The sequence below is a fragment of the Terrapene carolina genome, unplaced genomic scaffold (genome assembly GCF_002925995.2).
Source record: "Terrapene carolina triunguis isolate 2854851 unplaced genomic scaffold, T_m_triunguis-2.0 Scaffold62, whole genome shotgun sequence".
NCBI lineage: Eukaryota > Metazoa > Chordata > Testudines > Emydidae > Terrapene > Terrapene triunguis.
Window position 1 is genome coordinate 36,398,960 of NW_020664413.1, and position 25,131 is coordinate 36,424,090.

Here is a 25,131-nt window from a genome sequence, read left to right on the forward strand (position 1 = left end):
ACCATGGAAGCTCATGTTAGTTCTCAGTGCCCTGAGGGATACCCCCATTTGAACCTATGGAGAGTTGTACCCTCCTTCATTTGTTCCTTCAGCCAGGATGATAGGGGATCTTGGACTGTTGATGGTGGACCCACTATACACAGTGGTCTACCACGATAAGGTGTCTCTGCATCCACACCCTTGCTTCCTTCTTAAAGTCTCTTCTGAATTCCCAGTTAAGAGATTCATCTCCTGGTATTTTACTCCAAGCCTCACTCTTCAAGGGAAGAAGTGAGCCTCCATACACTGAGCATTAAAAAAGCTCTTGCCTTTTACCTCGACCAGACTATGCTCTTCTGGGCTTCCTCTGCACTCTTCACCTTCATCTCAAATATTTGCAGGGTGGCCACCTGGTCTTCACCAGGTGCGTTTTACTGGAATTATTCTCTTGTGGCTGACATGGCTTTTGGTGACATTGTCCTATGATCCGTACTAAATCCACTTCTTTGGCACCCTCCTCCATGCTGAAGGGAGTCTCCTGACTTGTAGTACCCATGGGGATGCTACTCAAAGAAGGAGGAGAGGTTACTTATCTTGTACAGCAACTTGAGTTCTTTTAGATGTGTGTTCCTCTGGGTGCTCTGCGGCCTGCCCCCCTTCCTCTCTGCCTGGGAGTCTCTCTCTTGGGACTTTTGTGGTTGAGAAGAAACTGGAGTGGTGGTCGATCCTCCCTATATATCCTCATTTGGGGGATGAGTTTGTCTAGGGTGCAGATGCAGATCTGTGGACACCACTGACAAAAATATCCAATCAAGGGCATGCGTATTCTGATTTGGAGTGCCCCATAGGTTTCACACTTCTCAAAGAACTCAAGTTACTGTACAAAGTAACCTCTCCTTTCCTGTCCTGAGGAGCTTGCAGACTAAATTGGATTTAATGCAGCAGAACTTGATGATATCAAAGGAGAAGAGGAATTGAGGGATGTTGGTGAATGAGCATGTTCTACCAACTTCTTCGTGCCCCACAGCAGACAAGCAGCAAAGGAATCTGAAAAGCCACAAGCATTTTGGCATTATATTGAATGATTAACTGAAATGCCTGGGAGTTGTGGGGTGAGGGTGGAATAAAACCCCTTCCAATGGAATCACTTGAGAACTAGCAGAACATCTTGTCAGCAGGAATTTGGGGAGAATACAGGCCAGGTTACCAGTTTCTGGTAAAATCCAACTAGAGAGAGCATAGAGGTTCTCTGTAACTGTCACTATGATGTTCTGATAGCAGATACAAAGAGACTTTTTAGCACCTGCGCTCCAAGTTGGAATTATTTAGCATAGGCTTGACTAAAATTAGGTTCTTCTGGTAATCATGAAATCTTTGCTCGGAGAAAACAAAATCCGTGGATTTGTTAGTGTCTGGGTATGATAAAATGACTTTGAAAGCTCTCATGTAAAGTTATTCAGATCGCTGTAAATAAGAAAACCCCTCCAAGCTATACTGAAGGTTACACAAAAGATAGCATCCACCACTATGAAGGCACATCTGTATAGGTTTATAGGCTCTTGATTTTGAAAGGTGTGCAGCTAGGTACAAAAGCCAACCACGTTTACAGTTCTTTGAGCTAGAGAGACAGACCCTTACAATTCACCACTTTCCAGAATAAAGGTTTCCAGTCTTGCATGGGTTTTGTTTTTGGCTTGGACACTAATATAGCTTTAATGCAGTTGCCAAACATTGGGAATATAGCTCAGTGGGGAAACGGTTCTCACGTCCTGAAAACATTTTTGAGATTTTGAACATTTTTCCCATTCTGCAACAGGATGAACCAGAGATGTTTCAGAATTTTTCACAAAAATCCAGAGAGGGATATCCCAGAATAGCTAATAGCCCGTGCTTGGGGCACTGACCTGGGAAGTGGAAGTGTCTGATTCAGAGCAAGGACTTGAACATACATCTCCCACATCCCATGTGAATGCCCTGTGGAAGCCCTAACCACTTGGTTAGTCTGGGATGGGTCTTTCTCAATCTCTCCTGTTGGCAATCTTCAACTTTGTTTAAATAAAATATTATTTGGACCAGAATGAGACAGATACTGACTCTATAGCCCACTGGCTAGGGCACTCACCTGGGATGGGGGAAATACAGGTTCAGTTCATTGTTTTGAATCAGGCAGAAAACAAAACATTTCATTGAAAAAATTCTCGACCAGCTCTGAGAGTGAGGGCAAAGTGATGAGTCTTTCACTTTGGTACATATTAGCTGTACCAGACCTATGTATCACCTTTGAACAAGTCCTGTTTCATACATACAATTGAGACAGTTGACAGAGCACTATCTAGATATTTAATACTCTGTCTCTTTTGGGTGGCAGTATATACCAATGATGGGAAAAAGTCAACCTATCGGAACTAGTTAGGTTGTTGGTTGGTGTGTTCCCTTTCTAGCTCTGTTGGACCATTCGGAGTGTGTTCTTGGTGGAAGATTAAAGGATTATAGCAGTGGGAGTTGAGGTTACTTACGAAACTGTGCAGAGTCTCTTTTTTAAGTAGCAACAAATTACAGGGCTCTTGCAAGAATGAGAGCTTGTATGGTTTTGCATGTGTCTACTAAGCCATCTGTAAAATGAAAGCATAGGATCCCAGAAGGAATTATGAAAATCCACAGTCAATACTACAGTTCTGTGTTATGGCCTGCTGCAGTTTAAAAATATTTATGTGCTTTGCTACTTTGAGACTGTTTCTGCAAAATCCCCAAACTGTTTCCTGTATGTACATTTTAAAAAGAATTAAAACTCAAACAATGACCTGTTCCCTAATACTAACTCCTTAACCTGATAACCGTACATCCATCGCTGTACAACTGTGCTTAGAGGGCATCATCTGTAGGACTTCAGGGGACCCAAAGCAGAGAGCACATTTGCTTAAAGGAACATTCAAGTTAAAAATATTGCTTGATCTTGTCCGTCACACTGATTGTTGTTTGTCATTGTATTGTATGCATTGTCATTTATTACAAGGTTGAATTTTGCTATAGGCATTTAGTGTTATATTTTCCTCTGGGATGCATGCAGTTAACTTCCTTTAACAGCAATGGTAGTTAAGGTCTAAATAGAGTGAAATTCATCTAAGTATAGTGGACCTGCAGAAAGTGCCCACTAATATTTAAATCCCAGTTAAGCCATTAACAAGGGTAAATTTTGCCAACAGTAAAGGGACTGAATACCCATTGGCCAAAATCAGTCCTAGCATAATCAGACATCTTTGACATCCATTGGTGTCAGTAGTGAGTTGTACCCATTTAGCTAGGGCTGAATTTAGCCCCTCATATTTCTGTAGTTATCAAAATAAAACAGTTTAAAATAAACAGTATTGCAAATGGCAAAGTTGTCCACATCTTGTTTGTCTACTCTGTGCAGAATAAACTATATCCTGTATTCTCCCAATAATATGTGAAGATTAATAGACGAACTCTGCATATGTGTGTGTGTGGGACACTAGTCTTCTCATATTATGCTAGAACATCAAAAATAATTTTTGCCAGTCATAGTTTTAAGGAATGCTACAGTGTGTTAAACTCTTCTGTGTTGGGCCTGGTGGAGCTAAAATTCTATGCATTTGATTTCTGCATGTTTTTACTGTGGTAGTAATTTAATCATTGAATGCTGCTTTCACGTAGCTATGTTAAAGTGGTAGTTGCTTAAAATTTTATATGAAATGAATAAACTAAATCTGGGTTTAGGTTAGAAATCTTTTAAAAAAGATTTATGGTGACATTTAGAAAAATCTAAACTTGTTTAAAAGGACATGCTTTGTTGATTTACACTGCTATTTAGACTTACTCCTCTACTGGAAGCTGCTCTTTAAATTAATGCCTACCCTGGCTTTTAAGATACCAAGTTGGAAAGAGAAAAGTAATGTTTAAGAATGTGCTGGGTTTGGTACCGCATAATGCTAATCTTCTCCAGAAATAAGGTGAGAGCTGTAAATGTTAGTTATAAAATTAAGTCCAATTTCAAAATGATTGATCACAAATGTAAGAAAAGAAACTGAATTGTTGGGTGGATTGAATTAAGAATGATAAGTTTATAAGTATATTAATCACAGTACTTTGTAACCAAGGGCTTGTCTACACGAGGTGTTTAATCCAGAGCTTTTGGCAGTATGCAAGTCACAGTAATTGCATGGGACGGTGTGTCCTATGTCAAAGTGCACTGTTGTGTACACACGTCGACAGTTTGCTGCGAATGGAGGGTGTAACATTTCCAGAGGATATGATGTTCCTTTGCTTTGCTGCTCAACAGTGTGAAATTCTGGGATTTTTCTCACTGTGCATTGTGGCAGAAGTAGCAGAAGCCAGGTTAGTTCAAATTGTTAAAAACCAGCCAACCAACCAACCAACCCATGATTCATCTGTCTCCCCCCTGTACTTCCTTTATGGGTGGGCTAGCACCATTTTCTAATTGCTGTCGGCCAGCATGGCTCCAACAATGCTCCGCGCAGCTTATACTTGAATACATAGAGGCTGCTTGTGATGTATTTCAGTATTCAAAGCAGCATGAATTTGGCGTGGAACTTTGCCTGCTGCATCATCAAACAGGTAGCAGGAGACTAGGAGGGGCTTCAGTGGTGGTGGAACCAGGACACGGACAAAGCAGTCGATGACAACAGGCAACTGATGATAGAGGACTGTTTCCTTGAGCAGTTTCACAGCATGCAGCATCATTTCTGGGCTTTAGAAACTAGCACGGATTGGTAGGGAAGAACTGTTCTGCAGACCTGAGATGACCAGCAGTGGTGAGAGAATTTCAGGATGGGGAAGGCAACCTTTCTGGATGTGTGTACTGAGCTAACTACAGCGGCTTAGCAACGTGCCGTGCCCATACCCATGAGTAAGTGGGACACAATTGCCATCTGTAAGGTGACCACCACTGAATGCTTCCAGTCTGTAGCAAACCAATTTGGCATGGAAATATCTGCCACTGTCATGCCGGCGTGTGATGCCATGGAAAAAATAATGTTGCAATGGTTATTGACAGCTTTGCACACATGGAATTCCCAAGCTGATTGAGACAGTTGATGGGAGCCACATGCTTATTATTTGTCCCCTCCCTCCCAACCAGGCACCAGAATTCATAAACAGAAAAGGGTATTTCTCTGTGGTGCTCCAAGGGCTTGTCACCACCATGGCAAACTTATGGACAGAAATGCTGGGTGGTCTGGGAGGGTCCATGATCCCAGGATCTTTTGGAACTCAGCTCTGTTTACTTCAATGGACTTGTCCCTGGGGATGCTATGGGCATTAATGGGGTGGACATTGCTCCGGTTATCTTGAGAGACCCAGTTTATCCTCTGCTCCCCTGGTTAATTAAGCCATTCACAAGCTAATTGGATAGAAGGAAGGAACTGTTTAACTGCTGCCTCAGTAGTTGCAGAATGGTAGTGGAGTGTGCATTTGGTTGTTTGTAGGGGAGAAGGCGCTTTTTGTGGAATAGGTTGGAAGCAGCAGAAAAAAAGTCCCAAAGATTATAGCAGCGTGTTGTATTTGGCACAATATTTGTGAGAGTAAAGGAGAAAGCCTTAGTGAGGGGTGGGAAGCTGACGTGCAGAGACTTGCTCAGTAGTTGAGCAGCCAGCCAGGTGTCCAATACAAAATGTAAACAGCTGGGGGAATATCATCAGGATGTGTACTGCAATTAATTTGAGTCTTTAGACCTGAAATTGTGCAGCTGTACATCCAGCTGTTAACCAGCGGAGGGGGGAAAGGCTGGAAGTTTTTTGTGCAGCTCAGTGGTTTTTTTTATGGCAGTGGAAATGCAATCCTGTGGCAGTCTGTCTTATACCTTGTGTCTCTGCCTCCATGTCTTTGTAAAGCCTTATGAATTAGTACAAACTTAATTATTTTCTGTGAAAAATGAGCTGTTAACTTCTTAGAAATGAAATTTTAAAGGTTTTTATTATTAAATAATCTGTGAGTAACAAACAGAAATGAATCTTCAACTGAAACGAAAATGAAACAATATTTTTTTAATTATGAAAAACTATATTAAAAACAAAGAGCCCTTTCTTAGAAGAGTAATGAAACAAAACAGGGAAGTGCAACAGGCAGGAGTCAACTCAACGATTAAGAAGCTTGAAGTCACAGGCAAGTATATGGCTTGGCTCTGCCTCTTCTTGTTTGTTGCACCTCTGGTGTTGAGCGCTGAAGCTCAAAATTACTAGGGGCCGTAGAAGGCTCAAAGGAGCTGGGGTCCCAGGTGCCACTGTTCTCAGTGCCCCGAGCTGGGGAATGGCTTCTGGGAGCAGTGCTGCAGGTGTACAGGGGGGAGGAGGAGTTGTTCCCAGAGGCCTGTGTTGTAGGGCAGTGGTTCTCAACCAGGTGTCTGTGGCCACCTGGGGGGCTGTGAGCAGGTTTTAGGGAATCCACCAAGCATGGCTGGCATTAGACTCGCTAGGACCCAGGGCAGAAAGCCAAATGCCCGCCACACAGGACTGTAGCCCATGGCCCCAAACCCCACCACGTGGGGCTAAAGCCAAAGACTGAGCAACTTAGCTTCACGATGCCCCCTGTTGCGTGAGGCCCTGGGCAATTGCCCTGCTTGCTACCCCCTAATGCTGGCCTGGCTTTTATATGCAGAAAAACAGTAGTTGTGGCATAGCTGGGCTGTGGAGTTTTTATAACACGTTGGGGAGGGCCTTCAGAAAGGAAAAGGTTGAGAACCGCTGTTGTAGGGGCTGTATAACGTGGCTGGGTGTTGGTTTGCAGTACTGCATTGCCTGCTGCCTTAGTAGTAGCGTGCATTGCAACAGGGCATCTTGGCTTTGAATTGCCTCCAGGTGTTGCCACTGCATCTCACTATCTTTTTTTCCATACTGTCATTGGCCACAACAGTGCTTTCCCTGGTAACTGACATGCGGTCCTTTTCCACTGCAACAATCTCCCTGGAAATCTTCTTGTTGGATTCCATTCCCGTCGTCAGACACAGCCCTCTGCCTCCACCTCTCTGGATTTCTCGTGGTGTGGTGATGTGGGGGTGGGATTTTTTTGGTGGAGGGTGGGGGGCATGGATTCTGAAATGATGTCCATGAACATTTTATCACAAGTTTTCCGTTTTCTCTCGCTCAGGTTTGCCAGCCCTCCGCCATTGATAAAATCCCTGTCCTTAATGGTCTGGCCAATGCAGGGTGCCATAGCTGTGCGGGGTATTTGTTCATAACAAGCGGTTATGGTTATGTTCTAGGGAGAATGTGATAGCAATTTTTTCGCACATATTTCTGGCTTTACCATCCCTGAGATTCTATCCAGGCGGGAGGGAATCTTGGAGATGGTAAGTGATGCATGCATTGGGATTTTTGGCTTTGCAGTATTGTCATAAATATAAAGGGAAGGGTAACAACCTTTATGTATGCAGTAACATAAAATTCCTCCTGGCCAGAGGTACAGAATCACTTTACCTGTAAGGGATTAAGAAGCTCAAATAACCTGGTTGGCACGTGACCAAAAGGACCAAAAAGGAAAGAAGATAGTTTCAAATCTGGGAGGGGGTGAGGTTTTGTTTGTGCTCTCTTTGTTTGTTCCCTCTCTGGACGGAGAGAGAGACTAAGCAGGTAAATATATCCTGAAAATATACCTGAAATGATACATCTAAAATTACAGAAATTGTAAGTAGAGGCAAGGAAATGCATTAGATTATCTTTTGTTTTAGCTTGTGAATTTTCCCTATGCTAAGAGTGAGTTTTATTCCTGTTTTTTGTAACTTTGAAGCTGAGCCTAGAGGGGAATCCTCTGTGTTTAAATCTTTTTATTACCTTGTAAAGTTACCTTCCATCCTGATTTTGCAGGTGTGATTTTTTTTACTTTTTCTTTAAATAAAATTCTTCCTTAAAGAACCTGATTGATTTTCAGTGTCCTAGAGACAAAGGGTCTGGTCGGTACTCGCATACATAAAAGTTGTTACCCTTCCCTTTATATTTATGACAAGTATATACTGTTTGGCTTTGCAGTTGTGCCTTGGAGGCTGAGGGAGAGTATGTGTGTTTGGGAATATGTTCCTGATACGGAAATGCTGTTGGGAATTATGTTCCTGATCTGCCTTTGCAGTATTTGTGTGTCTTGGAGGTGCTTACATGGTGTTGGAGGAGTTAACGGGGGAGTTGTATAGTAATCCCCTCTACATCCCCTTTAGGCTGTCCTGACTTTGGATGACATTTCACTGAGATGGGTGATTAGTAGGCAGAGAATGTCCTTACTGAAAAAGGCAAAGGGCAGACCAGCAAGATACACTGTGAAGTTATTCGCCAAGATGATTCTCCCCCAGAAGTGCTATAGGTGAGGAAGGGAGTTGCGAACCACCCTGGGGAGAAGGCAGTGCAGCTATTCTTTATAATTGCCGAACAACAATCTCTCAGCCTTAGATTTTGCTTTATCTGCCCTGCAGACATGTTGAAAGTGCTGTGAAAAATAGCTAGCTTTCTGCACTGATTACGTGAAGATTCACTCTTATCACTGAGAATGGTGTTACAGGACATTTGTACGTCAGCAGGGAGCTGTACCGTTTGTGGCCTTATAGGCATGCAGTGTCGATGTCTATCTTGTGTAAAGTCAGAACACTAACCAAACTTCTTTTCCTGTAATCACTGTCTCAATAAACTTTTTCATTTCACACAAAATAATGTTTTCCTTATTTGAATCTACTGCAGGAGGGAGGGTAGAGTAGAGATTGCAGCTGCGCCATGTTGCCAGCTGCCGTTTTGTGGTGGCAAACTGGATTTGGGGTGTGTGGAGTGGGCGTTCTCCAGGCAGGACAGCTGAGGGAAGGGGAAAGGAAAATAGATACATGGACACGTCCCTTCCATAGTGTGGGCCTGAAAACTGTCAGCAGTTGGGGCTTTAGTATGAGAAGGAGGCGAGTTGCCCAACCAGAGTAGCTGCTGTCTTGGAAAGGTATGTGGGGCACCAAACAGACAGCATGGACTAAGGGAGGGAGGTGGAGACCTCGGACTCAGAAAGGCTTCTAGCTCACATCTGCCTACACTGACTGTGGCCATGGGGCACCGGAACACAGGCTAGCAAGGCTGTATAACAACAATAATAATAACAATAATGAATTAAAACTTTAATATTAAATTATCTAAAAAATTATTAAAAGACTTACAATCCGATAGGATCAGCCTCCTCAGTGCTGGTCTGCATTGCTGCCTGGGAATCGAGGTTGATGATTGCAAGTCGGGAATCTGGCTCTCCTATCTTCAGTATCAGGATCCTGAGTCTTGAACAGATCCTGGCTTTCTGGGGTGATCTCTTTATGGATCTCCTCGTGCTCATCATCCGATGAATTTTGCTGGTTTTGCTGGTCATCCTTGAGGGAGTGGAGGGGTGAGTGGGCAGCAGGCTCCACAAGTTTCTAGGTTGTATCGTTATGTAAAATCCTATCCAGTATCTCAAGAAGTTGACAAGTTGCATGTCCCTGGCCAGATTTTTTCCTGTCATCCCTTGTTTTAGTGTAGGTCCTCCCGAGCTACTTGCTCTTTATCTAGTACTGTTTGGCATCTGGTCTTGGCTCCTCGCAGACATTTGTCTAGCAGTGTCTGCAAAAATAGGTCTTTATTCTGGTGACTGTTACAAGAACTTCCTGCCCCAGCACTTCTCCCAAGATGGTGACAAGATCCAGGTTTTTGGTGCAGCTCCAAGTAGCTGCTTGTGGCATGTCGTGGGGCTTCTGGAGTATTATTGTAGCTATGGTGAGAAATTGGAATCCATGAGCAAAAGGACAAATTCTGGTTGTGTGCCAGTTGATAAATGGCGGGACATCTGTTTAACTTGACTCCAGAGCAGGGGAGGACACACAGGTAAACAGGTCGGTAATGGTCATCTGCAAAGCAGTGTGGGGCAGCTGTTGGAAGAGTGCCAAAGTAGTTTGCAACAGCATTGCATGCACATGAACAATGGACTGTACTAACTTGATTTCCAGCAAAGTTAGTTCACTTTGAAAGATGACTCCAGAGTTTGTCATAAATGCGGAGTCAGTGCACTACAATAAATTGTGTTGTGCATACACGAGTATTTTCAAACTGGATTATTTTGACTTAATCCAGTTTAACACCCCTCCATTTGCCCCTCTCCCTGGTGTAGACAACCCCTAAATGTCATCCAACCATTAACTACCTCATGTTCATTACCTCTTATTTCCATGGCTGGCTGTATTTACCAAATTCTATCTTTTCCTAAAAGAGTTCAAAATAAAGCAAAATATCATGAATATGAAAAAGTGAGGATGTGAACTACAACTAAGGAAACACTGCTGTTATTCAGGGCTTTAAAATAATTTTTGAATGATCCTTTATAAATCCAGTTTTTCTTTTATTGTCAGTTGTCATTTTAGAGGCATCATACAAGTATTTTTGTAAGGTATTATACAAAAATAAATGAAATTCTATAAGGTATTGAAGTCAAGCTGCTTAGTGAAAGATATCTATTGCCTGAAGTGCTCTTACTTTTTAATTTTTATTGTGTAACTGAACGAAAATATCTTTAATAGTGAAGATCTGCACTGATGTATGAAAAAGTAAGAAACTAAGCTACATTGTCTGCTGCTGAAGACAATTTAGAAAATTAAAAAATTATATAAAATACATGTGCCTCCTGTAAGCTAATTAACAAAACAATCTGGAATAATTTATAGTGTTTAGAAGTTAATGTTAACTTATGCTTGCTTTTTTTTTTGTTTGTTTAAACAACAGCTGATATCTGGGATAAAGAATTTGACCCAGTCATGGTAATTCTTCGTACAGTTTACCGTAGAGATGTGCAATCTGCAATGGACAGATATACAGCATTGTAAGTTGATCATACTCAGTAGTATAAGAACAGAATACTGCATATTGTTCAGGGTCTTTATTTTATGGGTATTCATTGGCATGCTATGTCATTATGTAGTTAAAAGGACATTATCAATATTTTTAGGCCTCAAATTTGACTTTCAACAAATAATTATAAATTGACAGACAGTGTCTGGATTCTTATGATTTTAATCTACCATCCTCCCTCAAATCAACTTAACCCCAGGTTCCACACCTGATTGAGACTTGCAGTTTGGGGGGCAATACCTCCTCCAGTCCCCACAAACTATGCCCATGAAGAAGACTAAAGTATTCCAAACTGACCACAGCCAGTGGTTGCAACTAGTGGACAGCCAGATGACCAAGTTGTTATGAGTTTATGTCATGTAATTAGAAAACCAGTATGATTCAGAGACACTTAACAGACTGATACGTACTGAACTTCAAAGACAAGGTGATAATGTCAATATTGTAAATGGTAGACACGGTGTGTAAAGTATCTTATTTAAATGAACCCCAGCCATACCTGGCAGAGCATTAAAGGATCTTATGATGAACACATCTGGTGTGTATAAGCAAGCTGGGTAGCCAGTCCATATCTGGTACAGAGGAACATGACAAATGGGATCGTTTGGTGTGTGTGTGGGGGGAGTACAAAGCAAACTATAAAATCTTGTTGGTCCCTTTTACCTTTAGATCTTTTCTTACATGTTGTCTTTATCACTGTTTGTTTCTTTTCTGCTTGAATATATAAGATCTTCAGGGTAAAGACTGCATCTTCATATCTGTCTGTACAGTGCTTAGCCCAAAGGGGTGCTTATCCTAACTGGGATCGATGGGCCCAATCACAATAAAAATATTAATAATAATGGACATAACACAGGGGATTGCAAGGTGTAATCCATTGTTAATAATGTAGTGTTTTGAGGCCTTCGGATAGATGATCTTACATCAATGCAAATTACTTTTAGGCATGAGAGGAAGCAGAATAGAGAACTCAGCTACAATGTAATGCTGAGTAAGGGGTAATAGTAATCAAGAGACTGAAGCATCGGAACCCTGAGTGTGTGCGTGTTGCCTTATTCATGGTTCTGACATATAGTCCTCTGGCTACATCATAGATGTGAAAATGTGACCTTTCTTTTTGTTAACTGGTGGTGGGAGTGTATCAGACCTTTGGAATAAACTGTAGAAGACTTTTTGAGACCAATAGATTAGAAGTCCTGGCCTTCATTTTGGATTTGCTCTACACATGCATCCTTGCACCACCAGGCATACATATGCCTGTGTATGCACTGGATGTAGGTGAAAGAGCATCTGATGAATTCCTGCCTGTGGCTGTATTTAAAACTCTGAAATGTGTTTCTTCTCATACAATTTCTCTAGCCTTACTCACTCTTGCTTACATATTTATACCTGCCCCTGGAAATTTCCACTACATGCATCCGACAAAGTGGGTATTCATCCACGAAAGCTCATGCTCCTATACGTCTGTTAGTCTATAAGGTGCCACAGGACTCTTTGCTGCTTCTCATACAAGTGACTCTTGAAATCGAATCTTGGATGGGGTGGAGCTTTTTATGTTTCTCTATTTACCCATCATATGTTTTTATAATTCCTTTTGCCTGTTAGCAAAGAGATGTGTTTAAACAGGCTGTGAGGGAGGAAATCCTTAGCTTCACCTCTATCTTGATCCTGCAGAGAAGTTGTTTAAATGCTGATTTTGTGTCATAATTTCATTGACAACACCCTGCGTTGTTATGAAGGCAGGGTTATGATCTTGATGTAAGGTTACTCATATGAGGATAGAAAAAGAGGGGATGATCTTAAATGACTTTAATAATGATTTGGGACCTCACAAAGATAAAGGCAAAGTAATTGTGCTGCTTTTATTAATTTTGTCTTATAAAGAAGCAGACACGTGACAACACCTGCATCCTAATTTAAAACCTATAATTTTTGCTATTTTGATTGCATCATATGTAATGTGTGTAATATAAACATCTTTTCTGGCTTGAAGAATAATTATTTTTGGAAAATATTGCTTTTCATAATCCATGCATTGCATTAGATTTTATATAGCTAAAATATCCCAGGTTGTTTTTATCCATTTATACTGATTGAAAGTCTTCTTCCGGTTAACTAGTTACTCCCTTTTGCTGACATATTCTGTATTGGAACACCATATATTTTATGTGTCATAAGTATACCATATTGCATGATTGGAGACTAATTTTGTTGGCGAGGGGAGGGGAAATTCTCAGATCAGTAAACTAAATAATTTGAAGACTTTGAAAGTGACGGGGTAAATTAAACTTCAGTTCAATAACACTAAGCGCATTTTGTCAGGATGAAAGCAACTTTCCTTGTTTCTTAATCTAGAGTAAAAGTTTGAGACGTCTCTGATTTTGTTAGTCAGAGAATGAGCGTTAGTAAGAGATGCTGAGCTTGATTTTTTTCAAACAAGTTGTATAATATCATGCATTTAACATGACTACACATACATGGTCAGTTTTGTATCCATGTGGCCACTGAAATGTACCAGCATCTGGTTTGCATGCATAGTTAGGGTACATACATGAAAATGGGGCACGTAGTTGTATACGTAATGGTGTGCTTTCGGTAATACATATAACGCTTTAAAAATCAAGCCCTGAGTTTTCATGAAGTAATGCTGACATTTTTCTTTGAGTTTAGATTGTTCTGTTAATGTTTTTAAAATGACAAGTCACAATGATCAGCTTGAACAAGTACATAACCTTTTATTCTTGAACTAATTGAGTAATGCGTTTTTAGAGGCCAGCTTAGAAACTGATTGGAAAAATAAACTTGTCTTCACTTTACTTCTCCTACATTTGCATAATAAAATATTACAGTATTCTGTATATTGAAATTGTCCGAGATCATAACTTTGCCTTTTATTTATATAGGTGCACTGTAGTAGACAGATGCTGAATTAAACAGAGACAAAATAATACCTTAAAATAAATAAAAGTTCTGAGAAACGAGGAAATTCAGTCTTAGGTTACCACTCTGTCCTTCACTCCTAGATGTTTGGGTATTACACCAGCCCGAGAGAAGGGGATAGGATGATAGAGGTGACTTGCTGTTTTTTTTTAACGTTTATTGGAGTACAAAATAAGTACTTAAAACTTGCATAAACTTAAAATAGCCTCAGCTGAGTACTCTCGTATCCCTATGATTCTTGTATCAACCTCTTTTTTCAACATAAACACAGATTGTAAACTCTTTGGGGCACTTTGCCGTTTTTGTTGTATGTCTGTACAGTGCCTAACTGTTGAGTGCTCGAATTTGCAACTTTAATGTTCTTAAGAACATAAGAACGGCCATCCTAGGTCAGACCAGTGATCCATCTACCCCAGTATCCTGTCTTCTGACATTGTCCAGCGTTAGATGCTTCAGGGGAATGAACAGAACAGGGCAATTATCAAGTGATCAATCCCCTGTCCAATCCCAGCTTCTGACAGTCAGAGGTTTAGGGACAACCAGAGCGTAGGATTGCATCCCTGACCATTTTGGCTAATAACCATTGGTGAACCTATCATCCATGAATTTTATCTAATTCTTTTTTGAACCCAGTTATACTTTTGGTTTTTACAACATCCCCTGGTAACAAGTTCCACAGGTTGGTTTTGTGTTGTGTGAAGAAATACCTCCTTTTGTTTGTTTTAAACTTCATCTGCCATTTTGTTGCCCAGTCACCCAGTTTAGTGAGATCCCAGTCTTAGACCATGTCTACACTTACCAGGGATAAGGGTAAACAAGACAAGATAAATCTTCACTAGACCTGCTAAATTGACTGCAGAGCGCTCTCCGGTCGACTCCGGTACTCCACTGGAATGAGACTTCCCCTCTTATCACATGACTGCTTATTTTGCTTAGGAACCTTTGGTGTGGGACCTTGTCAAAGGTTTTCTGAAAGTCCAAGTACACTATGGATCACCTTTGTCCACATGCTTGTTGACACTCTCAAAGAATTCTAATAGATTGGTGAGCATGATTTCCGTTTACAAAAGTTGTGTTGATTCTTCCCCAACATATTGTGTTCATCTATGTGTCTGATAATGCTGTTCTTTTACTATAGTTTCAATTAGTTTTCCTGGTACTGAAGTTATGGGCTTGTAATTGCCAGGATTGCCTCCAGAACCTTTTAAAAAAATTGGCATTACATTAGGTATCCTCCAGTCATTTGGTACAGAGACTGATTTAAGCGATAGGTTACATACCACAGTTAGTAGTTCTGTAATTTCATATTTGAATTCCTTCAGAACTCCTGAGTGAATACCCTTCAGTCGTGGTGACTTATTACTGTTAAATTTATCAGTTTGTTCCAAAACCACCTCTATTGACTCCTCAGTCTGCGACAGTTCCTCAGATATGTCACCTAAACAGAATGGCTCAGATGTGGGAATCTTCCTCACATATTCTGCAGTAAAGACCTATACAAGAATTAATTTAGCTTCTCCACAATGGCCTTGTCTTCCTTGAGCACTCCTTTGGCACCTCGATTGTCCAGTGGCCCCACTGATTGTTTGGCAGGCTTCCCACTGCTGATTTACTTACAAAAACTAACAGCAAATTTTTTTCGTCTTTTGTTAATTGCTCTTCAAATTCTTTTTTGGTCTGCCTAATTATACTTTTACACTTGGGTTGCCGGAGTTTATGCTCCTTTCTATCTTCCTCAGTTGGATTTGACTTCCAATTTTTAAAGGATCACTTTTTGTCTATGCCTCTTTTACTCTGTTGTTTAGCCATGGTGGCTTTTTTTTGATCCTCTTACTGGTTTTTTTATTTATTTGGGGTGTACGTTTAGTTATGATGTGTTTAAAAAGTTTCCATGCAGCTTGCAGGCATTTCACTCTTGTGACTGTTCTTTTAATTTTCCTTTAACTAGTTTCCTCCTTTTTGTGTAGTTCCCCTTTCTGAAATTAAATAGTACTATGGTGGGTTTATTTGGTATTCCTCCCCCTTCAAGAATGTAAAATTTAATTACATTATGGTCACTATTACCAAGCAATTCAGCTATGTTCACCTTTTGGGTGAGATCCTGTGTGCCACTTAGGACTAAATCAAGCATTCCCTCCCCTTGTGGGTTCCAGTACTAGATGCTCCAAGAAGCAGTCATTAATGTGTCTCAGAATTTTATCTCTGCATCCCATCCTGAGGTGACATGTTTCCAGTCAATATGGGGATAGTTGTAATCCCCCATTATTATTGGGTTTTCTGTTTTTGTAGCCTCTCTAATCTCCCTGAGCATTTCAAAATCACCATCACCATCCTGGTCAGGTGGTCAGTAATATATTCCTGCTGCTATACTCTTATTGTTCAAGCATGGAATTTCTATCCATAGAGATTTTATGGTACAGTTTGATTTATTTAAGATTTTTACTATACTTGATTTTATACTTGCTTTCACATGTAGTGCTACTTATTCTGTATACTTTGTATCCTGGTATTATCATGTCCCATTCATTATCTTCATTTCACCAAGTTTCTGTGATGCCTATTATAACAATATGCTCATTTAATACCAGGCACTCAAGTTCAGCCATTTTAGGTTTGTTCTACACTATACACTTACGTCTGCATAACTACGTCGCTCAGGGGTGTGGAAAATCCACGCTCCTGAGCGACGTATGTATACCGACTGAACTCTTGGTGTAGACAGCACTGTGTCAATGGGAGGGCTTCTCCCATCAACATAGCTACCGCCTCTCTGGGAAGTGAAGTACCTACACTGTTGGCGTAGGTAGTGTCTTAACTAAGTGCTACAGCTGCATCGGTACGGCTTCACTTCTGCAGCGCTGTATGTGTAGACAGGCCCTTAGTATTTAGACTTCTAGCATTTGTACACACACACTTTATTAAATTTGCCAATATTTAGTTGTCTGTCTTCATGAGATGTAATTGAATGGGACTCTGTCATTTGACTGTTTCCCTTTGATTCCTACCTGTATCTATCAACTTCTATCCTCTCTACTTTACTAGGATTTAGCATACCCCTTTTAATAAATCCTCCGATAAGAGATGTCTCTGTCCAAACTATGTGCTCCTTCACACCTGTTGGCTTTCCTCCAGCCCTTAATTTAAAAACTCCCCTATGACCTTTTTAATTATATACGCCAGCAATCTTGTTCTGATTTGGTGTAGGTGGAGCCCATCTTTTAACACTTTAAAAAAAAATGTAATTTGATGTATAAAATGTTGGCTGGGTAACTTTTGCATTCAACATGTAATTTTAGAATTGCTGCATTTGAAAAGAAAAAATGCAGGTCACTTTCATTTGCACAGTGGTTGCTTGGTATATGAGTTTTGATGGAGGTTAGTTTCAGAAAGAGAGAATATGAGCCTTCTTTACTTTTACTGGTTTAATTCAGTGTCTGGGCTTGTCTATTCCTTCCAGCCTGTCCCAGACCAGGTGCGAGAAATCTACTAGTTCATTTGCTCATTTTGTTCCATTCTCCATACTTTTGCTCTCTACATTACTGCTTTAATTCACCCATCCTTTTCCTTTTCCTCAGCTCTTTCTAACACCACTTTCTTCCTCTTTTATTAGAATCTCTACTCCAACCAAGTTCTGCTCTCGTGCAGGGCAAGGGGACGGCAGGGACCAATTTGTGGCTTCTGAATTCACAGCCATCCAGCTGCACGCAAATTAGAACTAGTATGCCAGTTGAGAATTGGGCTGAGCTCTGCCATGCCCCTCCCTTCCCTGTAATGCCCACTTCCTTAGTGGACTTTGTGTCTAGACTGCTCCTCCTGTGAAATCCAACAGGATTCTGTTCTAGCCCCCCTGTTCTTTTCAGTCTGCCTTTTCTCCCTGTCCTCGTCACCTTTTCACCATTGACCTAGTGTGCTAAAAATAGAGTATAAATGCAGCAGCTTGAGCCACAGGATGGCTAGCCACTCTGAGTACTTGCCCTTAGTTACTACTCTTGCACTGATATTCAACTGTATGTACTTTACCCTGAATTGTGCTCCTCCACTACTTCTGTGTTTACAGACATGTGTGTCACCAGCTACATAAGACTACCAGTGTGTAGCTATGCCTCAAATTGTCTCAGCAGAAATTTTCATCCATGCCTTCATGTCTGATCTTGAAAACTGCAAGGCTTTTCTATGAGGCTTTCCCAGATTTCAGATGTCCAGATGCAGGCACGTGCAGAAGTCTGCTGCTGGCTTTTTCATTCAAACAAAGTCACATGACTCCATCAGCTAATTAAATTCTGCAATGATAAAGAGAGACAATAGCAAAGGGAGAGAAATTACAAGGTATAAGCAAAGGAGAAATTGTATGGTTTCAGGAGAGATTTGGGAAAAAATTAAAAAATACAGGGAGGATGTTCCATACCGCAATGAATAATTTAATTTTACAAGGTGTTAAATATACCGTGTGTATTAAAAATACTTTTTCTGTTTTTTTTTTAAACACACAAAAACATTGTCCTGTTGTATCATCTTGTCTATAGATAAGTATATGTTTGACTCAGGCAACAAGAATCATAATTTTCTGAGGAATAAGTGGGTGAGAGGAACTGGGCCATAAACTAGCATATTCTGAAAAATTAATGCTTATACAGTACATAAAAATATAATTTGTGCATTATTGGAACATTGTGTATCTTGGTTTCATGATAATATTGGTTTTTATCGGGTTCTGAGGGAAGAGACCAAGGCCAAAATTTGCAAATATAGATACCTAAAGTCAAATCTGATTTTTCAGAAGTGCTGAGGAAACACAGCTCCCACTGAAGATAATTCAGATTTAAATAATGGGTATTACAGATGCTCAGTACCTCTAAATAAAGTAGTCTAACTTTCAGAAGTCAAAAGCAGGTGCCTTACTTTTGACACACAAGTTAGAAAACTTTGGTTCATGCTAATATATATTATAATTATAGCCACATGGAAAAACAGATTTTGCTGAGGTGAAGACATTTCTGCAAATTGTTGTTCTTTTACGATCCTTGGAAGACTGAAACAAGCATTCTTGAATCCATTGCAATTGATTTGTACAGATCCATTCTCCTCATGATTCAAGAGGGGATTTACACCGGCACTGGCTCCCAGTAATAACAATGAGTGACCTTTGTCAATCCATTGCTCATAAAAGAGAGATGGACACCCAAGTTTGAAAAATGTTATGTAACATAAATAATGCTTTGAAACGGTCAGTACCCTAAGACATAAGTAACCTGTATATTTTGATTTCGTGCTGTCTATAATAGAGCTGCTATTTTAGTTCTGATTAGTGAAGCATTTAATTTTAGTCATGTTTATTTTAACAGTTTAAAGCAGAGTGGAAAATTCCCTGGAAACCCCTGGCCTCCCTACAAGAAACGAACACCACTGCATCCAAGCTATAAAGGTCTCATGAAGCTTTTGCACTGTAAAACCTTGCACATTGTACTGTTCACACTTCTTTACAAGGTACAGTTGTAGTTCTGAATAATGAGAAAAAACTAGTTTTTATTTTCTCATCTTAAAATAAGAGTGCTTAAAATTAGGTAGATTTCTTACACTTGATTTACAGTGTTCAGGTTCATATGTATGTAAATATTGATACTTTTGTACTTTAGAGAAAAAAATCATTTGTTTTTGATTAATGAATGATTGTTTATTAATTAAACGAAGGTCGAGTTGTAACATCGGAATACAGCATTTTCTACTTTTTAAATTTTTCATTTTCCTCATTCTGTTTTTTTTTTTTTTACTAGCTCCTATTTTAAAATGAAGTGGAATATAAATGCATCAATTCAAAGATGTACATTATTTAAATTTGTTCAGTAATTTATTTTATGACCTTGTTCATGTTCTATGATTTTTGTGTGTTTGTCACTGTCTGTTATATGTTATGTATGTTACTTAGCAGTCAGGTATCCTAATAGCACCACCTGTTGTTAAGGTTGCCTGACACTTTAGTGCCCCATTAGTGTTTTCATTTGTTTATGGCTTTGCCTAACTTTTATCATTTAGGCTGAAATTTTACGTGTCGTGTGTGCCTCATGCTGAATTTATTTGGAAAATTTTCAGCTAAAACAGTTCAGACATTTCTAAGAATGAGGCTAGGAAAAATACATTGTCATGCCCATGATTTAAAAAAGTAAATAAATCTGGCAACCTTTTCTTTTAGTACCCCCCATCCTTTTGAGCAGGGACTTGAAATTTATCAAGGAAGTGTCAGGGATGTGCCTTTTGGCATCTCTATGAAAATACGTCCACATTTGGCCAAGTTATACGCCTTTGAAAAATCACAGTTCACATCTGCTCAGTAGATACTTGGTAAATGTTGGCAGCTAAAGCCTCTAAAGATTTCATTCACATTGAGCATGATCCCTAGGGGTGATCAGGACTTTCCCTGCAATTGCAGGTGCAGGTCCAGGCACTGGAACTGAGAGCTTGTATCTCCTGTATTCTCATTGCCTTTCCTTGCTGATATCCAGGCAGTGTAGAAGCTGCCTTATAGGAATGCAGAAGGGACAAGAACAGACCACGGTGGTGGAGAGTAGATTGGGACATAGAGTCTGTTGGGGTGGAAACTGGGACAGGAAACTGGTAGGAACAGGAGAGGAAAACCGGGACTGCAAGCTGGGATGGGGGGACTGGAATGACTGGTCAAAGGGACTGGGAGCAGTGAGGGGGCATGAGAGACAAAGATTGGATCAGGAGCCAGAGGAGGTTAGGACTGGAAAAAAGTGGGGTGGGAGTAGGAGGTTAGGGTTGGGGAACCAGAACTGAGGGGAAGCCAGAGAGCAGGAGGAGAACTGGGTAAAGAAACTGGGACAAGGAGCGCGTGGGTGGGGAAGACAGAGATTGGATGAGGAGCCTCGGGAGGGAGACTGGGACTAATAGTCAGTGCAGATGTGTGTAGGGGAAGTAGTGAAGAGACAGATCAGATGAGGACCTGGGCAGAAGTCTAAAGATTGGGGACAAGGGGGAAAGTGGGAATGGCTGGGCAGGGAAAATTGTACTGAGGGCAGAACTGAAGCAGGATGATTGGGATGGGGAGAGAAGAGGGGGAGACTTGAACTGGCTGGGCCAGGAGACTGGGATAATAAGCTTGAAAAGTGGAGACTGGGAATGGGTAGGCAAGAATAGGACTGGGACAAAGATCAAGGGTTGGGGAAGATGGGTGGACAGGGACAGCTTGAAGGAGGGGATGAGACAGAAGGGTCATGTTTAGGGAGCATGGGTAGAAGACGACACTCCTTTTCAGATCCTGGAGTGGAACGCAAAATTTTTGAGTCTCACACTCTTCTCTTGCCAGCAAATATCTATGAAACCTATAGTCAAGGTATGTGTTTCATCCTCCTCTGGTGCTGGTCTATATGGAGGATGACAACTTACTACTGCTATCAGTTACTCCATTAGTTCAAGTAATAGAGGTCTGTGCGGTAGATCTAAAAGTTCCAACCCATCTCTTGTCTATGGCCTGATGCTTCAGATTGGAAACTTTTGGACAACACAACTATCCACACCTGTTTTTCCTTTGTGGTCTTTTTAAATAATGTTAAGGCTAGTTTCATAGTCCTCTATTTCAGTAGATTTGAACACTTTGAATGCTTTTGCTGTTCAGAGGCTCTGCACTGTCTTTAAGGAATGCATCACCCCAAACTGCTTTGCTCGCAACTGTTGCCATTGGTGGGTTCCCTGTCTTGTCCCACTGGGAAGCTCTCAAGAATCTAAAAGGAAATACTTCATTATGAGAAATTTAAACTCTCAGTGTACTTTCCTAATCAGAATATACAAATTTGCTTCTGCTAGGAATATAGGAACTAAGCAACGATTGTTTCCAAGGATTGACGTAAGGGGTCTCTACGTGAGGTTTTTTGTACATTTGTGAGTTCTTGTGATTTAAGACAGCATTTATGTCGTTTGACCTTTTTGAGATCACAAAAAATCAAGTATACACATGACTGCTTTGGGAAGTATTGTATAATCTGCCTTTTGCTTCTGAATGGCATAATAGCTCATGATTATGTTTCAGTCTTCATGCTAATGCTGTCTTGAATGCAGTTCTCTCAAGACCTATTCACAGTGAGGTTAAACTGTGTTTGCTGAATACATTTAAAACTGTTCAAACATCATTTAGCTAGCTAGACCAGACTGGGTGCAAAACAGTTCTTGTTATAAAAAATTTTAAAATGGCATTCTGGCGGAGCTCAGGGCTATAAATGTTTATAAAATAATCTGGCCCATTCACAACTAAACTGTATTTAAAACTTGTTTTAAACTTTATTGCAACACAATCTGTTAGAGCTTAGTATAGACAGGCTTCTAGTTTACTTTCTCCTCCACCTTTTCTTGTAAATTGGGGGTTCTTACAACTGTTCTTCCCTTTGATTGAAAAGATTCGCCAGAGGGGAGGACTTTCTGAATTTCCTCGTCTGAACTCTGTTGGCTGTGACTCTAATAATTCTCCCTCTTCAGGGGATGAGAAATGGTGGGTTTTTTTTAAGAACTCTTTTTTCCCGAATTGATAAGGGCGAAAGCTTAAGCTATCTCTTTAATTAATTAAATTAATTAATAAACTATATTTATTTTGAGAAGCTTTGTTTGGCTGCTTTTTTATGTATCTCTGAAGTCTTTTGAATATGCTCCTCATCAGGGAAAAGTGAAGTTGGCTGGTACTCTCCTTGGACCTTCTGGAAATTGCATTAGTCTGTACGCTCTTAAAAAGAGTGTCAGCTGGATTTACTAATCCTGCTTATTCTCTTAGGGTCATAAATAGCTACTTCAAAACTGATCACAGTGAGGAAGAGGGATATAAATTGGAGCTCTCATTTACAGTCCTGCTAGATAAAGAGAATATTCCTGATGATCTGGACTTCTCTGATAAGGTTATGAAACATGGACAAGGACCTTTGCAGCGAAGTGTGATGACTAATGTTTACCTGCGAAGAGGATGAGAAGCTGTTTGCCAGATGCTGAAAATCATGCTTGAACAGACTTAATGTTTTTCCAGGCTTACCTGACCTTTTGATTTGGTCATAATCCTAATGTACCCATAATGTTTGCCTGGAAAGAAAGAGTGAGGATTAGGGAACTATGTTTGTCTTTTCCATTTAAACAATATTTTCACCTGAACATAATTAAGAAAAAGATTATCACCTCTTGCTGAACAAATGTGCATAAAGTGCACTTGCTGAAGTTCTTCAAATTTCTCTGATAACGAAGATGGTGCATTCCAGAGACAAACTTGCTCTTCAGTAGTCTCATTCTCTCACCACTCTTCACCATCAACTCAGTTTGAATGATTGTGTACTTTAGCAGAGGTTTTTAAGTAAGAGACCAAAGTCAACACAAGTGTGGGAGCTGATCTGGAAAACAAGTCTGTGCTTCAAAAAATGAGCTCAGATCCTTAGGTTGGTCTTGACACTTATCTAGCTTCTTATAATGGTGTCCATCACTGAAACATCTGAATACCTCTCTGAGATAACCAAGATCATAATAGGCTAGTGGCCTAATTTTCCTCCATATTTCATCCAAGGCAGTTGGGCTTTTTTTGTTTGTTTGCATTTATTTATTGTTTCCCCTAGTTCTATTTCCTACCTCCTCTTCCCCCCCCTTTTTTCTTTGCTCTGTTTAGCTGGAACTGTGGGAAAGCTAAGTCGAATAATGAGCTTTTCACTTCAATTTGAAGACAGTGAAATTTGTGGTCATTCATATCTCCTTAGGTAATGAGTTCTTAGGAATTGGTCCTGTTGCCAAGAAAGCCCTGCTTTCTGCTCTCATGAGCTTTCCCTTTGAGTTTGACATCTTTGTTGTTCCTGGTTAATATAACTGTCAAGGGAGGCCTCTTCAAAAGGGAAATACTTTCTGAGGTATCTTGTGTTAATTCCATGGGGAGCCTGGAAAGTTAACCCAGAGACCTTGCCCTTCAGCCCAATTTCTGTGGGGAGCCAGTATAATGAGTGGAGCACCAGGATAATATGTTTTTGGTGGATGGTGTGGCTGAGGATGTGAGCTATTGAATTGTGGGCTAATGGAAGCTTTATTGTAATATTGGACTGCTCATGCCTAGGCAGAGTGAATTTTAATAGTCTCAGCCTGGAGCTCACAAAGCTTTGGATCACTTTGATAACTTGGGGCTCAGTCTTCTGGCTAGTGGAAGATGGGAGAAAAGTAATGTTTGGTGCTGTTACTCTGTGTGTTCAGCAACAATGAGAAATCCAGAACGACCCTTCTGCTGCAGACTGCTCGTAGGAGGTAGTGATGTGCAGGCAAAGGAGCCAGTCTGTTGTGTGACCAGTTGTCTTGTGTGGAAATAACTTATACAAGACCCATCGTTAACAGTGGGTTGGAGATTTTGCGCAATAGTATCAAGGTGTTATCTATACTGATGTCGAAGCATTCAAGAAAAATGAGGTACAGTAGCAGACTCCTCTAGCGCGTCATTTCAGCATTTCCAGCAGTGCTTCTGAGAAGCCTTTGCTGTCTGTAGTTGAATAGAGTTTCTAGGATTGTCTGTTGATTTGCAGATGAGGTGGATAGTCTTGTTTTTCTAGCGGAGCCTTTCCAGCATGTGAGGACTGGCTGGGAGTAGAATCTCTGCTGTACCCTCATTTAATGCATTCAAAGGGTATGGTGAATGAGTAATAGGGAGTGAAGTGTGAGCCAGTATTGGGTTTGTAATGTCATGCGAACCATGTCTTAATAAAAAGAAACCTAGATGGGGTTCTCATCTTCTAAGGTTCTGATAGATCAAGGGTCAACAAGTCAATAGTCAGACTCTCAGCACTGTGAGTGCATGATCTCAATTAACAACTGCATGAGTTGTTCTCATCTCATTGCTATAAGCTGAGCATGCGTGAGTGACAAAGGCATCTGGTGGGTTGGTTTTTTTTTGTTTTCTGTATAACCTTACATTTCTGATGTTTTGTTTTTTCTTACTATCACTGGGAGTTTGGATGGGTGCATGGTAGTAGGCAGAAAATGCATTTTAATGGGAGAAGAATAACTGCCTGTCTGTGGTACTTTATTTGTACTAAGCTGTGGGAAAGGCTCCTGCTGGTAGAGTTCTGTCTCTGAGTACTGAACAGTAAGGTAGGAGCCAGGTACTGTGCCTTTCTTAGCTTTTCATTTTCCCTTTTTTTTTCCTCTGTGCCCCCTTTTCTTTGTAAACTTGAGGAGTTTTAGTCTTCATAGGCTTCTGCTGGAAGGAGTTTCTGGACTGTAGGGTGGGGGGGGAAGGAAAACAGTCATTCTCTGTTTACATTTAAATGTCCTTCCAGCAGAAGCCTATGAAAACTATGTAGAGTTTTCTCTTGAGGAAAAGAATGACGTTTAAGTTGTTGGG

The 25,131-nt window shown here is 40.5% G+C and overlaps 1 protein-coding gene across 4 annotated transcripts in view; it reads left to right on the forward strand.

Moving 5' to 3' along the window:
* Positions 1–25,131, forward strand: part of UBR3 (ubiquitin protein ligase E3 component n-recognin 3) — a 197,657-nt gene that overhangs the window by 75,359 nt on the left and 97,167 nt on the right. For all 4 annotated transcript variants that reach the window (XM_026647558.2, XM_026647559.2, XM_026647560.2 and 1 more), the window contains exons 19-20: positions 10,713–10,809; positions 19,121–19,262. In XM_026647558.2, coding sequence (XP_026503343.1) covers positions 10,713–10,809; positions 19,121–19,262 — 239 coding nt within the window. The remainder of the gene's footprint in view (positions 1–10,712; positions 10,810–19,120; positions 19,263–25,131) is intronic.